General features: G+C 39.2%; 1 protein-coding gene and 1 long non-coding RNA gene across 2 annotated transcripts; both read right to left on the bottom strand.

The window, feature by feature from the left end:
* Positions 1 to 330: 330 nt before the first annotated feature.
* LOC108887223 (uncharacterized) lies at positions 331 to 4,251 on the bottom strand. The gene is made up of 4 exons (XR_001961580.2): positions 4,055 to 4,251; positions 2,678 to 2,741; positions 970 to 1,051; positions 331 to 451 (listed from the first exon to the last, which is right to left on the bottom strand). It is a non-coding gene; the product is annotated as an uncharacterized LOC108887223 (long non-coding RNA).
* A 723-nt stretch (positions 4,252 to 4,974) lies between these two features.
* On the bottom strand, positions 4,975 to 14,588 carry LOC108887215 (ADP-ribosylation factor-binding protein GGA2). The gene is made up of 16 exons (XM_018682507.2): positions 14,421 to 14,588; positions 12,726 to 12,810; positions 12,166 to 12,241; positions 11,509 to 11,607; positions 10,846 to 10,969; positions 10,635 to 10,735; positions 10,477 to 10,557; positions 10,251 to 10,388; positions 9,877 to 10,090; positions 9,578 to 9,757; positions 9,417 to 9,484; positions 9,231 to 9,340; positions 8,827 to 8,957; positions 8,534 to 8,703; positions 7,572 to 7,682; positions 4,975 to 7,203 (listed from the first exon to the last, which is right to left on the bottom strand). The coding sequence occupies exons 1-16, from the start codon at positions 14,461 to 14,463 to the stop codon at positions 7,093 to 7,095; spliced, it is 1,842 nt and encodes a 613-aa protein (XP_018538023.1). The 5' UTR covers positions 14,464 to 14,588; the 3' UTR covers positions 4,975 to 7,092.
* Between the last annotated feature and the right edge of the window lie 2,079 nt (positions 14,589 to 16,667).

Below are 16,667 nucleotides of genomic sequence, written 5' to 3'. Positions count from 1 at the left end.
AAAAATGGTCAAAAAAGTCATAGTATAGAAAGAGATGAAAAACCATCAAAAAAAGTCATAGTATAGTAAAGCCTGAAAAATGGTCAAAAAAAGTCATAGTATAGTAAGGCATCAAAAATCATCAAAAAAAGTCATAGTATAGAAAGAGATGAAAAATGGTCAAAAAAGTCATAGTAAGGCGTCAAAAACCATCAAAAAATGTGATAGTATACTATGTGGTCAAAGTCAGAAGATGTCATCCTGTCTCTCAAATGTAAGAGGTAATTTGTAATATTACAAGTAACAAGAATAGACAAAGTTTTGTATTAACAGAGGCACTTGAGGGACATTTAAACTTTCTTTTTCTTCTTTAATTACATTTGTAATAAAGTTTCAGGACTTAAAGCTTTGGACAGTTCCTGTGATTAACATGTTCTATCTCTGCAGGAGGAGGGGGAGAAGACCACATCACCTGAGGAAGACGACAAAAGTAGTTAAATGTTCTTAGAGATTTATACGATTATCCTTATGTGTACTCAGCACTACATTAAATGAGGGGTGAGAGAATAAAAAGTGTCTCCAAGTGATCAAACATCTGTCATTATCTTTGCTGTGGTTTGTAAACATTGTCTAGAACAGAATCAATAAAGTTTTGTCGCTTAACTTTTGATTTGATTATCTGTATATTCGAATTAATATCACAAAAATAATTTTGTAATGCATTTAAAATGCATTTAAAATGCATGCATGCAATTAAAATGTATAATTGACGCTACAAAAGTCCAATCTCTGGCTTAAGACTTAGACAGAAAGAACTGTTGTTTAAATTCATTTTCTTTGAACTGTACATTCATGAACTCTGTAAATAGACTTTAATAATGAGTGAAGTCTTTTAGTGAGAGATCAGACTGAAGATCAATTACTGAACATAAACAGTTTAATATCAGTGCTCTGTGTTGAACAGCTGATGTAATACTGTTTGTGAATTACCTTGAGGCCTCTGTCCTGGTCTCAAAGAACTTCATTGTACAAAGACAGTGATCGTGGACAGAAGTGGTGGCACCTGGAGGAACTGAAAAGAAATATACAAATGAAAATTATCAATACACTATTACCTATTCCTCACCTAGTTTAACCCCAAAACACACATAAATATTCAACATTACAGCCAAACCAGAACACTTTCCAATCGTTAGAGGAGTGTCTCAGAAAATGGGCTGTTTACTAGGGGTGTGATGACATCTGCCACAAGATCTTGCGATATTAAAACGTGACGGTACTTCTCGTCAAGGTGAAAGCTGTCATAGCACAGTATTTAGCTACAACTACCATGAATTAGGTGCGTTCGACTTTATGCGGCACTGCACAGAGCCAAATTGATGCATGTTGATAAGAAATTTTGTCTGACTTTCGCCTGTGCTGCGTAACGTCACCATGTCACCTGACTTTCAAATCTGGCGGGGCTAAGGCGACTGCAGTTTTCTGCTCAGTTTTCTGCAGTTGCTTTTCTCCGGCTGTGCCAACCTGGAGCCACCTCTGTGACAACAGCACTTTGTCCTGGTTGTCTGAAGCCTTCACTGACAGACATGGAATGTAGTGCATTTTTATTCTAAAAAACTTAAGTCGTTTCATTTGGTTATCTCTTCCAAAGTTGATCTCAAGTCACCACAAATTTCTAATTAATATTATACACAACAGGGGATCAATGGATGGCTATGGACAGATTTTTGCCACAAAGTTACAAAGACACACAAATAGGCAAAAAACTAAGTGGCAAAATGATCACAATAGGTGAGTTCAAGATCAACAGCAGCTGGCTGCGCCTGACCGGAGGGTCAAACGTGAACTGCCGCTGACTGCTGGGAAACGACTGCAGTCAAGTCAGACACAGTTCCCACAGTGTGACTGAGCGACAGCGTTCGACTTTCACCAGTTGTTCTTGCAATTCATCAAATATATTGATATAATTGTGGAAAACCTGTACAGCTGTTCTGTGCTTTTTTGATTTAAAAATATGACCGTTCCCCTCAATATGTCAGACTGTTTTGTAAACCTATATACACAATGTTTACTCAACCAAAGATATGTTGCGGGGGGGGGGGGGGTATGAAATATCCAGGGTGATGTACTCAGGTGTATGGGGGAAAAGTTATACATGGAGAGAAACACTTCTGTGGAGATCACTTAATCTGTTTCATTAAGACCCACATACAAACATGGGCCACCACATTGCCAGGAGAGTGAAAAGAGGTGAAAAATGAAGGATAAAAAATATTATCTATAAGGGCTTTACTTCTACAATAACAAACTCCTGAACTAAACTGGACAGCTTCTATCAAGGAATTAAACTATAGTGTTAGTGCACAGATGTAAGACATGAGCTGTCAGAAAGAGGAGATCAAATAACTTAGATCAACTTTGAAAGGGATAACCACAGAAGATAACTGATTTGGAGTGCTTAGAATAAAAACTTAGTATACGCCATGTGTGTCAGTGAAGTTTTGAGTCAGAACAAAGTCAGAGAAAAGCAACTGCAGAAAACTGAGCAGAATACAGCAGGCACCTTACTCCCGCGAGGTTTTAAAGTCATGTGACATGGTAACGACGGACAAATTTCTAACCGCCGTGCGGTCAAATCAGTGCTGCGCAGCGCCGCAGAAAGTCAACTGCACCTATTGAGAATCTTTAGGACACATACCTGTTTGTTTTGTGAGCTGAGAGGTGGCATCTTTGTCCAGGCTGCAACAGCTGCACAAGTAAACCTGGAAAACACAAGTACAACACAAAACAAATAACCTCATTAATAAAGAATATCTCATTTCCAAAACTTGAACAGTGTAGAAGAACACTGAAAACTCAACACTAGAACCTTGACAATCACACTTTGAGTTCTGAGGTGAATTAATTAATTGTGTTACTAGAATATGACTTCATTGATCTCAGAGAGAAAAGCAATCTCCTCAGTAATTTAACAGTAATCTCAGCTCATACATTATGACATACTCTCGAGGCTTAAAACTTTTTTCGAGCTTGTATTTAACACTGGGCTCAATAAAGTCTCAAGTCACCACAAACAAAATTCTAATCAATAATATACACAACAGGGGACCAATGGATGGCTATGGAGAGATTACTACCGCAAAGCTACAAAGACACACAAAACAACAGAGACAAAGACCTGGGTCGCAAAATGATCACAATGTGATGCTTACCTGCCACACGGAAACACAAAATGGCCACAAAGAAACCTTTAATGACCAGAGATACACACAAAACTATAAAGACAGGGTATGATGTAAAACAACCACAAAGAAGCTGACCATAAGTAGAGGTAAACCAGTCAGCTAGAGGCGCAAAACGATGCAATACCACCACAAAGAGACACAAAATGATCACATCGACATAATAATCCAACATATAATGACCAGAATGGAGCACAAAATTACAAAGAAGCAGTAAAATGCCTGCAGAGTAAGTCAGTCTGCAAACGGAGTTAAACAGACAAGCTGACTACAGTTACCACCCTCCACAACTCATGTCAGGGAGGCTTTAGTCAAACACAAACACACTTTATCCCACGCAAATAAAAACGACAAGAAGGAAAAAAACACAAAAACATTATCAACAGATAAGGCTAATGCTAACGCTCGACGCTAACACTCACCACTAATGCTAATGCTAACTCCCAGGTGTAAAACGGTCAGATAGAGAAGCAAAATTGTATAAAATGACCACAAACAGCCACAAACCGCTGACAACGACATGATAAACCAACATAAACTGGGTTAAACTGACCAGGATGGAACACAAAATAACAAAGAGACACAAAAAGTCGGTAAAGTGAAAACAGATACAATCGGAAGTTTACACATATTACAAGAGCCTATTGTATTATCGTCCACGTTAGTTGCCCACAACTCAAGTCAGGGATGCCTCAGTCACAGAAACAGACACACACACTCTTACCCACGCGATATAAACGACGGAAAATGGAATTAAACGAGACAATGGCAAGGTAATGCTAATGCTAACGGTCACCGATAATGTTACTGCTAACGCTAACTGTTTGCCTTACCTTCGCGCCGGAGGTGTGTTCAGCATCCAGTCTTACTCGTTAGTTGAGAAAGCAGTTCCAGAGTTTGTTTTAGCATCCGGACCTCTTTCGTAACGACGTTTTCTGACAGTACTAGCAAACAGAAGCAAAGTTTCGAACTTGGTTTAAATCTGTTTTCCGGCGTCGTTTCTCCGCCTCTCTGCGCTCCTCCCAGACGGCCGTGGCCAATGAGGGGACACGTCGCGAGCAATGACGACATACGTCGCTAACATTGGCAGAAAAACGCTGATTAGCCGGGTGATTGTGGTCCGACTAGCAACCGCCTCTGATTGGTCTTAAAATACATCCAATGTAAAGATGGAGAGAAGCTTTAGATGTATCATACGATCTAGCAGACAGCCATGCGCCAGAGGCATCATCTGTGCACAAAATCTGAAGGTGAAACTCACTTTTTTATGACAAACTGAACATGATCCACATGTAAACTGTAATAGCCAAGCTTATGAACATGCTCCTGTAACATATGTGTATACCATAGTTAGTTACAGCAGCTTTATTGCCCCTGATAGTAGGTTTAAGGGTCTCAAATATACTTTTTTACTCGATTTTCCGGATTAACAGTCCTCCACTGGCGCCTGTGGGCAACGGAGGAGATCGATCATCATCCCTGGGAACTTCAGGTGGAGGTACTGCAGGACCAGCCCCATCCATGATCTTCACCATGAGGATTTACCACGCTGAGAAAGTTTAAGCCTTGAATAAATAATGTGGTTGTTTTGAACAGATGAAAGGTTAAATAAACTATACTACTATGAATCACAAAAACAGAAACAGGATGACTTTAGACTGAACTATAATGAGGGTCAGTTGAAGTTACGATTATATTCACATAAAAACTATAAATGGGATGATTTAGTGAGACAGAATTTGAGCTTTTTCCATCATGTTACAGATCTGCGTTTATTGGCAGCAGAGCAACAGACTGTCGAACTGACAGGCAGGAGGAAGATAAGCATTCAAAGAAAACATTCAGATGAGCCTTAAATCATCCAGAGTCCTCTGACAAAACCTGAAGGGCAGTTGGTTTTATAGATGAAACAAGGAATTCAAAATGCACTTAAATTCCTTGTTTCTGGGCTCGTACAACTTCACAGTATAAGACAAGCAGTCGGGAAATACTGAGCTGTTTACGTGAAATTAACAAAGACTTAGTGAGAGGCAACAGAGGCCTCAAGTCTACAGTGACCGAAAGAACTCAACAAACTGCAACTTACAAAAACATGAGCAAAATAAGAAATGATCTTGCCGATTTTCACAAAACTGACATTCGTTTAAAAGCTGCAAATAAATACAACCCAAACAAGTTTAGAAAAACATTCACCAATTTGATATTAAAGAAACAGGCTGCACTTACATTAACCAAGCAAACTCACAACAGATGTTTCTGAGGGACACTAAAAACTGACAAAAATGCTACTGAGACAAAAGGAAATAAATACGTGAAGCCAGTATCTCCAGTAACAGCAGAAATGCACAATCACAATATTAAAACTAAAATACAATCAACTTTCTTTGCTTTTCCTGCAGAAATTAACCTTATGTTGACACTGCAGCATTTCTGTATTCACAGGTCATATCTTTATGCCTTATACGAGCTGTCAAATTGGAAAATGTTTCTTTGTTTGCTTGTGTTTCACCTCTTTACAACATTTAGTTTCTTCCTCTAAATGCTGACTGTTTTGTGAAAGATCTTCCCTTCATTTGCTTTTAAGTTGCAGTGTTTAAAGCTGTTTGAGTCTCTGTAAAATTGAGCACTCTGATGTTATGTTTTATTTTATTTTTTTAAATTGGCTGAATTCAAAATACAATAATAAACTTTCATTAATTTTCCTCCTAAAAGCAGAAAACTTCCACTTGTATTCAAACACAGATAAATACATACTAATGCAATCTTAATTTTTAAGGTTTTTCTCACACACATAGTCCTTAAGGCAACCTTGATATGTACCTTGTTTGAGGTACATAACTTGAAAGAAAATTCCAGTTTATTTCAACCTGGTGCATTTCTCATAAATGTAGATACTGTGTCTCTATGAGTAGTGAGAGAGATGAGGAAACAAAGACTTCCACAAAACAGCATATGTTGGGGCAATCAGCACAAGCCTTATATAGCTTTCCAAATAAACCTGATTTTTACACAAATCATTTCAAATACTTGTTTGAGTTTTACTGAAAGTAAACACAGATTCTCGCCACTAGGAATGCAGTAATGAATGCAGCACAATGGCTATTACTAGTGGCTACAATCTGTGTTTACTTCCTGTAAGAGTCCGAAACAAGTGTTTGAAATGGTTCATGTTAAAGTCACATTTATTTGGAAAGCTGGAGGAGGCTCGTGCTGATTGCCCCAATATATGCTGTTTTGCACAAGATCTCATTTCCCCATATCTCTACAATAGAGGTGGCGAATGCAAAGTTATCACGACTCATAGAGCTCCAGTATCCACATTAATGAGAAACACACCTGGTTGAAATGTACTGGAATTATCCTTTACTTAAAATAAATACATACTTAAGAAAAAAACACATTTCTATCTTAAGGCACTTTAGGAATTTTGAATGACATGTGCATAAAAGCAAATAAATACCGTTTCCTATGCAGACATGTAACCAGCTACAAGTCAACAAACACATGTAAGATGAATATACTGTTTTATCAAACTAATAACAAGCAGCAACCACAGAAACGGCTCAATAAGACAACAGCAGAATACTGAATACCTGAACCAGGTACAATGAAGGATGTACCAAACCCACCCATGTCTTTTTGAGATAATGTCCAGGGATGCACTATGCATGATGTATGTTATATAATGCAGAAAAGTCTTTTTCTGTAAATACAGCCCTGATGTTTGCTTGCTGTGGTGGTCGTTTACCTCGTAATGATCGATTCCAGGTGTGGTCACATGTTTCCCACATTAACTCTCTCTGCACTCAAAATCTAGATTTTAGGTCCTGTGCAGCTTTTTTTTTTTTTTTAAATCCAAGTGTCTGAGATTTTAGTGGCCAGTGAAAGAGGTCCAGTCTGGGAAGTTGTCGATCTCTCCTGTGTCGTTTAGCTGTTGGCCTCCCTGTGTCAGTGTCAGCTTGTAACGTAGACGCACTTTACGCTGGAGGAAAAAAAAAAGAGGTTGATGTTAAGGGAAACAGCTAAAATCTTAACATACATGCAGGTTAACATCCATTTAATTGGCAGAGCACAGTGTTTTGTGTAGTATTATTATGTTTAATTCTAAGAAATTCAAGGAAGAATCTAGTATCAGTTCAAACATGTAATTGTTAAAGAGCAGCAGCCTCTGGAAAATCAGTTTATGCAGAAAAGTGCTTCAAAATCAGATAATTTACTCCCTATGGAGAGGGAGGACAAAATAAAATCACAATTATGAACACAAATGCACTGAAATGTAATGATTTGTATATACAATTATTCTACTTTAACACAGAGGTAGGGAGTGAATGTGACGGTACATAAACTCACCCTCTGAGGATTAGCTAATAGAAGAACCTGGGAGATGGCAGGTGGAGGCAGCAGAGGGTTGTAAGGAGGTAGGTGTGTCCCTGAGGCAGGCTGAAGCTTCACCAGCATCGTCTGCAGGACACATTCAACTGAGAGTGAGCTTTATATTCAACTCTTAACCCGTTAACACACTCCCACTCAATTTTGTGCACAAGCCAGAAAAGACTGAGTTTAGTACAGACCAAAACACATATAAAGTGGTGATACCAAGGCGAAAGCATCCTACAGGTGGAATGGTGTATTTTGAAAGGTTAAGTGAAAAATTATGGTATAGGTATATTCACACACCTCATACAGCTAAAAGTGCTGTGTATTATAACATACACAGATAATAACAGATAAATTAAAAATCTGGCAAATTTGAAGTGGAGGCCTAGCTCCAGTAGGGGGCACCAAAACTATCCATCAGAATCTCCTTATATTAGTCCAATAAGTAGCAGGTGCATGAAGCTTTGGTGTCTCAGCCTTAGACTGAAACACTACAGGTCAAAGGAGGTCTAAACTGGTACTGAACACAGTGTCTAGGGATGTATACTTTGCTGTTTGAACCACATAAAAGAGTACATAAAGTTGTTTTGCACTCTGAATGAATCTACACAATTCATTGTTTCCTCTTTTAAGTGTTAGAATGTGAAAAAAAATAACTCTTACAAACCTTCCAGATCCCTGAATCATATATTCAGATTTCTTGTTTTGTCAAACCAACAGTCCAAAATCCAAAGATAAAGAAAAAAAAATAAAACAAGCATTTTCACAAAACATTTAATAATTTATTCAACTTACTGACTCATCACATTGTCTCAGCATTAAATTCAACAATAAAACACTTGTGTCAGCCACAACAGGATGTGTTTTAGTTCCCCTGCAATGTCTTTCACACTTGATTAAAAAAACAACAGACCATTGTGAGTGGAGTTTGTTACCTTTGGAACAGCTGCTTGAAACAGGAAGTCTTTCACATCAAGTGCAGAAGTGTTCACCGTGGAGATGACGACCACAGCGACACCTGGGTGACCCGGTGGAGAGTCTCTGGCAAAATGGAGAGAGACGTGGACTCCGCCCTGATCGTATAAAGTGATCGGCTCCAGCTGACCTATCACAAAAACAAGAAAACAACAGACGTTTAGAGGAATGGCTAAGCTAGCACAATACGACAGCACAAAGTTAAACCAGCTGTCTGTACGTATAAAGTATAATTTTAGTCTCTGTGACATACTGGATTGGATGGTCTCCATTGGAACAAAGATGTTTTTCAGTAACTGTGGAGCACACAAGCTCTCCCCAGACACTTCATTTGGTTGTGTGTGTGATCTCAATCCAGTGAACTGCTGATTCTGAGGGAGTGACCTGATAAGAGAAGAGGAAGAGTCAGTTCACTAATTCTTCAATGCTTCTTATTTGATGCAGCCACTCCAGCTACATTTAATTCACCGTACATTATGTTAATTTAACATTTTAATTAATCTGTGCAGCTATTTAGACCAATAACATCATTCACCACATTTTAAAAACTCACATTATTTGAATTGTATATCTACATCCAGAGGAGCTGTCTAAATCCAATGCATCTGATGTTTTATTGGGACTTAATCTCCACTCCTTTCCTCTCTACATGCTTACCAAATATTATTCTCATTTGATGTGGTGCTGCTCCCCCCACATCCACGGGATCTCAAAACGCTTCTCCCTCCATTCTGCTCATCATTCCTCTCCTGAATGTCTCCATTAAGCTAACAGAAAGGAAAAACTGCATTAAACACTCCTCCAAATAAAATCTGTATTTTTAATATTAGATTCAAGTCTCACCTGCATCAGCTCTTCGTAGTACGACTTCGAAGTCTCTTGAGTCTGTTTCGAGACCCTGTTATCTAAGTCTGTAATTAGAGGACACCACATCATTACACTGTGAACCACGTTCATCACTGTTACAGAAAATAAACTAGAAGTAGGTACATATGAAGGTCTACCTAATGCTGTAAAATCCTGGTTAGGTACAGAGTGGAAGGCGTTCTCCATATCAGAGGAGAAAAGGGGCGAAGAGGATTTGAAGGGCATTGGTGAATCAGCTTTTCTGTGAGTCGGTGGAGAGTCCAGTGCTGACAGGTCGATGAGGTGGTAGCTTTTAATCTCTCTGGGACTCGTAGGAGCTGGAGGAACAAGAAGAAGCAGGATCAATTACAAGTGGAGCGCACAAACAAACACAAGGTCAAGGTGTTTTCCACAGGGGCTACACTAGAAGAAAAAAGCTGTATAAAATGAGGCTCACCGCTGTTTTTACTCATCACTTCTTCCTCACTTTTACTTCTCTCTCTTCCACCGTTGCACTCTCTTCTCCCCAACTGTTCTTTGTAGGCGCTGACTGTGAGCGTTAGCTCATCGTTAGCCGCCAGGATCTGCACCAGAGCAGCATCGTCGTCCATCGTGTCGCTGGCTAGGCGGAACAGGGTGGGCCTCAGCCGTTCACAGCGTTCGTACAAGGCCTGCAGTGGGGGAGAGGGACAGATCCAGTGTTGGGTGGCTGCATTTACTGTGTATCAACTCTCCTCTACAGTCAAAGGAACATTTTGCTGAGAGAATATCTGTAGGTTAGTTGGAGCAAAACACTACCTCTTCAAACGTTAATTCTGTATCATGTCATACCTTCACATCATCACTGGGCTGTAACGAGGTTCCAGTGCTTGTGTGCTGGTCCAGTAGCTCTTTGAGCTGCTTGGTGCTGCTCTCCACCTCCTTCAGAGTAGATTCACGCTTCAGCACTTTCTCTGCCTTCTCCTGCTCCTAAAACACACACACAAACACAAAATGTCTACCCAGCATATCCAGTTATCAATGCAAAGGTGACCATCAGCCCCGCAGCGATCCTCACCTCCTTGATGGTGCTTTTAATGAGTCTGTTTGCTGTTTCCAGGTCTTCAGGACGGGCACTTTTCAATAATCTGGCCAACAGCTGATGATACAGAAACACATGTTAGCAGGATGAAACCTCTAAAGTTACATGAGCAGATTTCGAACATACACACTCACCTTGGCCTTGTCCTCCTGGTCAAAAACAGACTCTGTGGTTCTTTGTGGTGGAGGAGCCATTATGAGTGTGTCTGGTAGTTTGGGGTCTTTCTTCACTATACCTGAAACAACAAAAAGAAAGGTAAGATGGTTTTATTCTTGAAAAAAAAGAATCAAATGAATTACTATGGATGTGTATAAAAAGTGCACATCCTCTGTGTTGCACCCTGACCTTGTTTCTTCAGCATGCTGTAGGCTTCCTGTATCTTGGGTTCATCTTTCAGCCAGAGCGTCCAGCCGTAGAAGACCTCTGTCACTCTGTCTTTAACTTTCTGAGGAGTCCAGGCGCCGAAGTACTGCTCAGAAAAGATCGACCAGGTCAGTCACATCATTGCCAGTCCTCAGAGAGCAACTTTACATGGCTAATGTATTATTTTCTTAGTTTTTAGCTTTCATTTCATCTCTTAGTCATGGTGATCGTTTGAGTACTGGGTAAAGTTAGTTTAGTAAAGTAAAGTTTCCTCTCTGTGTGAAATACAGTCACAATCTCATTTAATTTATTTCATGTTTTATTCTTGTTTTTTCAGATTCTGAGACAAGTTTATTCTGATTTTGAGTTTGTTTGTTTTTTTAAGTTTACATGAATTCTCTTTTTATTTCTTTTATCATTTTGATTGCTGGAACAGGTTTGACTATTTTATTGTAAGATCTAATCTGTTTTAGAGATTATATATTTGTTATAATAATTTGTTTCTTACTTTGGTGCCTTGTGTGGTTTTGAAAAGTGTTCCCTGAATAAAGATTATTATTGTTGTATCCATGATTTATGGTGCTAAAACCATAAATGTTTTGTTTCCAGCTGTAACAACACCTGTCTCACTGTGAATAGCATTACCTTTGGTGTTAACACTTTGATGAGCTCATTGAGAAAGCGAAACTTGGCGGCCTCGCTGTGAAACCTCTTCCCACAGTGGTTCATACATGCCTCGAGAACCTGGAAAGCACCAAAATGAGAATAAATCATCACAGGCAGAAGCTTTAACAAGTGAAAATGAAGACATTTTCCTCTTGCGCAACACAAGAAAGAAAGAGAGAGAAGAGATTTTGTCACTGCATGTCTGTGGTTAACCACCTTTAGATGTCATGTGACATGAGGCTCATAAAGGTTGAGAAGCTTCGTTAAGTTGCATTTTAGTTACAAGTAAAGCACTGCAGCTTTGTTAATGTACAGACAAGAAACCGTGTGGTGTCACAGCAGATTCAAATGCAGATTAAATCCCTCATGTCACCATGTGACAGTCACAGGTTAGTCACAGATATCAATCCACAGATCATCATTCAAGCACCTCCTTTTCCAGAGTTTAAACAAAGACATTGTTTGCACTGATGAATACTGAGAATAAACCATGACAAAGAGCATTAAATAAAACCAAATGAATGATACCAAACAACTGACGGAAAGAGGGGAAAATTAGATCAGACAGCAGATGAAAATAAACTGTGTAACGCAGACTGTTTATTTCATATGAAGATCAGTAGTCTGATTACTCACAGTGAGCGCCTGCAGAGCCTCTTTCTCCTGCGGGGACTGGATTTTATGAGCAAGAAGACGAGTGGCTACCTGTGGCCTGAAAAAAAGGCAGAGAATTAAGATTTAAGTTGCATTAAAATGCCTGAAAACAGAGCACATGTTGTGCGAACAGCAAAAGAAGAGCTATTCACATAGTTTCCACAAATTGTCATGTTTTATTACAGCCAACAGAAATGGATGAAACCCAACAAATAAAGTATTATATTTGTGCCGCCCTTGAATTAAGATTGCATCAACTTTAGGCAACAGAGTGCTTTCATACTGGGCAGAGAAAAAGGGTCATAAGGGGAAAAGGTGCTGTAGAGTTCCCCCCTCACTCTTGCTGGAAGCTGTAACTGAGAAGCTGTGATCGCAACATGGATGTGAAGCAACTCTTTCTCAAATGCCTTTGTTACGTTAAAGTAACTTCCAGAAGCAAACGGCCAGGCCCAGAAACCTCAATCCATGTTCAGACAATGTGGAAACCCATGCAGGGTTGAGTGAGTGCTCAAAATTTGGCTAGAAATAAACATTCTTCTTACCCATCAGGCTCCTGGTTGACAAGCTGGTAGAAGCCCTGGATGCAGTCCCACCTGTCCTCCTGGTTATCCGGGTCTGTGGCCTGGTCTGGAACAGACCACAGAACAAAATGTATTTTCATAACATGCCAAAATTAGATCAAACATAGGCAAATACCTGCATGTGCAAAAATATAGACAACTACACAACTTGAGGAAGTGAAATTAAAGACAGACCTGCATAAAGAAAGCAAGGAAACGCTTTCTACAGTATGTTTTACTAGGAGTTACTACATGTTAAAGTACTATATGCAAAATTTTGGTATGTAGTATGTACAACAGGGCTGCAACAAACAATTATTTTAATTATCAGCACAATGTAATAATATGTGGGCAATTTCTTTAGTTGATTGAAAAACTGTTGAGTCTATAAACTGCCAGATAAAAATAAAAAATGTCCATCAAAACTTTCCAGAGTCTGACTCTTTCTTATGTCTGCCCAAAATGTTTTTCATTTTTTCTCAATAAATGATGAGCGAAACTGCTCGTAATTTTCTGGAACTTAAGTATTTCTATTTATGCTTTCCACCATCCTACATTAATCTGATGAATGAAGTTACTGTTTACTCTGAATATTCAGATTTTACACTGAATAGGAGATAAAGTCATTAGATACTGTTGCTTTGGCATAGAAATATTTTACCTCCAATGAGCCAACTTGAAAACAAGCACTCTGACAAAGAGGATTTTCATCCTGCCAAGACGTATGTAAGCTCAGCTGCTTTGAATGAAAACAGCCAAAACTGGGGATATATGCGACCATAGCACTGGGGTAGCTTTAACTTTTCACCTGCAGCACGTATGAAACAGGGCTGCAACTAATGATTATTTACAATTATAAACCATTAGAAGACAATAAAAAATATCCAACAGCACAAGGTGACATGATTAAAAGTCTTGTTTTGTCTGACCAACAGTCCAAGTCTTTTAACTCTAATGTAAAACAAAAAAAGCAAATTGTCACATTTGAGAGCATGGAACCATTGATTTGTTTTGGTATTTTATTTGAAAACTGATTAAGAAATTATTAAAACAGCTGCCAATAACTTCTCATTTCATAAACTAATAGATCAAATAACTAATTCCCAGAAATCTAGTCTTAATACTCTGAAAATTATAGTACTCACAACAAGTATTTGTACATTTCACACATTTTACTCCTCATTTTTGCCAACTTGTCAGTAAATTCTTAAATGCAGATCTATAACAAGTAACAGCGTGTTTTTCCGTTTTGGTATTCCTACTTTAACGCAAATAAAACAAGTTAAAACATCCTAAACTGAAGAAACTTATTTGCCATCGTGGACGCGCGCAGCAGGAGCGCAGACACAACACACCGCTGCAGCGCTGCTCGGGCACGCGCACGGGCGAAACCAACTTCCTGTTCCAACTGATACTTTCTGCATCTAATCAAACTGATTTTTGAGTTGAAGTTAAAATAAATCGATACATCGCAAATTTACTCGCACATGTAACGTCTTGTTTCGATAAATAAGTCCAACTGACGCCACCAGCTGTCGCTTAATGTAACGTTAGCTAACGGAGCAGCGACGGTTGGTTCAGATGGGGGATGATAACGTTACGTTAGCCAGGTTCGGCTCTCCAAGTAAACAAAACAACAAGTTAACTTTTCAGGTTTTTTCCCCCCGCTTTACTCACTGAGCCACGACTCAAAAGTTGCCTGGCTGTCACCGGTCGCCATCGCCGTCCGTCTCCTGCAGGTCCAGAGATATTCAGCGGCTGGTCTGAGCGTGTCTCTGCTGGGGAAGCGGAGGTGTCAAACTGCCGCTTGTCTCACTGCGGCGACATGTGACACTCACGCCCAGTCACACTCCTGACACACTAACCAGTTTAATGTGTCACACCCCCCTCCTCACCCACCACATCTGCAATACACGTATTGATGGAAAACCAGAAACTAAACTTCATAGAAAACATCAACTCATGAAGTAACCAGCTGTGGAAAATACAAAAAGTTTGTTTACTCTTGAGGTATTTGAGTGGGGGTATTATGTGACCCCGGGCACAGACAGTTAACACCCCACACCCCTCCTACAGAGAACCCCAGACTAAAACTGGGTCACTTTTTGCACATTTTGTATTTCTTTGCAGTTGCTTTGTGTCATTTACTGGTTGTTGTGGTCACTTTGTGTTTTCTTTTGGTCATTTTTCATCTCTTGGTGGTCATTTTGTGTTTCATCTGGTTGTTTTGCTGTGTCTCTTTGGGATCATTTTGTATCGGTCTGTAGTTGTTTTGCCTCAATTTTAAATATTTTTTGTGGTCATTTTGTGTTTCTTAATGGTCATCTTTGGTTTCTTTTTTGTCATTTTGTGTTTCTTTGAGATCGTTTTGTGTCTCAGTAGTTCTTTTACCTCTCTCCGGGATCATTTTGCCTCTCTTTGAAGTTATTTTGTTTCTCTTTGGGATCATTTTGTGTCTTTTATCTGAGCCCTTATCACTTTCAAACAAGAATTATTAACAGTCACTACATACAGAGGCTCTGACACAGTGCCCCATGACCTCTCAGGCCCCTGGGCCCAAAGTCACTTGTACTTTACTTGGGAATTTCCATTTTATGCTTCTTTATACAAACAACTTCAATGCATTTCAGAGCCATTTGGACATGAGGAATGATCACAGTGAATCCTGTTTTAATCCTCATACTGTCCACTGTTAGACCTGAAAATACATGTGACCCCCTCCTTTAACAATACATAATATTTTATGCAACATATTGTTTTATTTATTATTTGTTATCTAAACTCCTAACCTGCTGAAGTGACTGCAGCAAACCCATGGAGTAAAGTAAAAAGTAAAACACAGTTCTGTATTTTTATCAGAAAGTTTGGACACACCTGTGCCAGTTACTTATTCTGTTGATTTTTGAAGCAGCAGAGAGACATTAAAATGAGTGTCTTCAAATGTTAATGTGCTGTTTCACTTTATTTGATGAAGAGTGTTTCTGTGGTCGCTCTGCTTAGTCAGTACTTGGCTTTCTCACCCACCACCACAGACTTTAGCAGAGATCACAGTTTGCAAATGGCTTTTGTAGCCAGCTAAGAGTCTCTCTATTCTTGATTTTAAACATTTCATCCGCTCTTGTAGACCCTGTTGGTTGATTAACGCTGCAGAGTCAAACCCTGCACCACCAGTCCTGCGTCAGCTACACCTTCCTGCCTCCTCTGCAGTCATGTGGAGGTTTTTTCTTTTTTGTTTAATCTACATTTTCTTGGTCTTCCAGATCTTGTCTTGACCTCCACTGTTCCCCATAACTACCATTTCTTAATGATATAGAGGAAATTTGAAGCTGGACGCACTTTGATATCTTTTTATAGCCTCCCCTGCCTCGTAGGCAACAATTAACTTCATTTTCAGATCCCCAGTCAGTTGCTTGGTGGAGCTCACAGTCACTGAATGTTACCACAGGGTTTTAAGAGTCAAGACAACTGATCATTACTGGAAATATCATCAGCTGATAACTGACAATTCTGACCTGTGTTACAAGTCCAAACAACTTAATGAAGTGACATTTCAATAGGTCTACAGGGATTGTAATTACTTCTTTTCACTTCAAAATTCAACAGAATGTAACTGGTCCAAACTTTTGTATAAAACTTTATGTAACAGTATTTCTTTGACAGAGGTCAGTCTGCTCTACTTATGATGCTTTAAATATATTTTGGTGATAAAACTTTAAGTAAACTTTTACTTATAATGGAGTATTTCAGCAGTTTGGTGCTGCTGCTTTTACTTAAGTAAAGAAATCCTGGGTGTGTTTTCCTTTTTCCAGTATTCTTTGGGCAGTTAATCTTTTTATTGACAGTAGGTAGATGACATGCAAAAAAGGAAGTAAGAGAGATGAGAATGACCTGCGACTCACAGGCCCCAGCTGGACTCAAAACGAG

The sequence above is a fragment of the Lates calcarifer genome, linkage group LG5, assembly GCF_001640805.2.
Source record: "Lates calcarifer isolate ASB-BC8 linkage group LG5, TLL_Latcal_v3, whole genome shotgun sequence".
Classification (NCBI taxonomy): domain Eukaryota; kingdom Metazoa; phylum Chordata; class Actinopteri; family Centropomidae; genus Lates; species Lates calcarifer.
This window is presented reverse-complemented; position numbering and strand designations above follow the sequence as displayed.

Excerpts from the sequence above, each read along its gene's own strand:
- LOC108887215 (XM_018682507.2), bottom strand. The coding sequence starts at position 14,463 with ATGGCGACCGGTGACAGCCAGGCAACTTTTGAGTCGTGGCTCA. Across the intron at positions 12,242-12,725 it reads GTCAACCAGGAGCCTGATGG|GCCACAGGTAGCCACTCGTC; the intron begins GTAAGAAGAATG and ends CCTTTTTTTCAG. Across the intron at positions 11,608-12,165 it reads AGGCTCTGCAGGCGCTCACT|GTTCTCGAGGCATGTATGAA; the intron begins GTGAGTAATCAG and ends GGTGCTTTCCAG.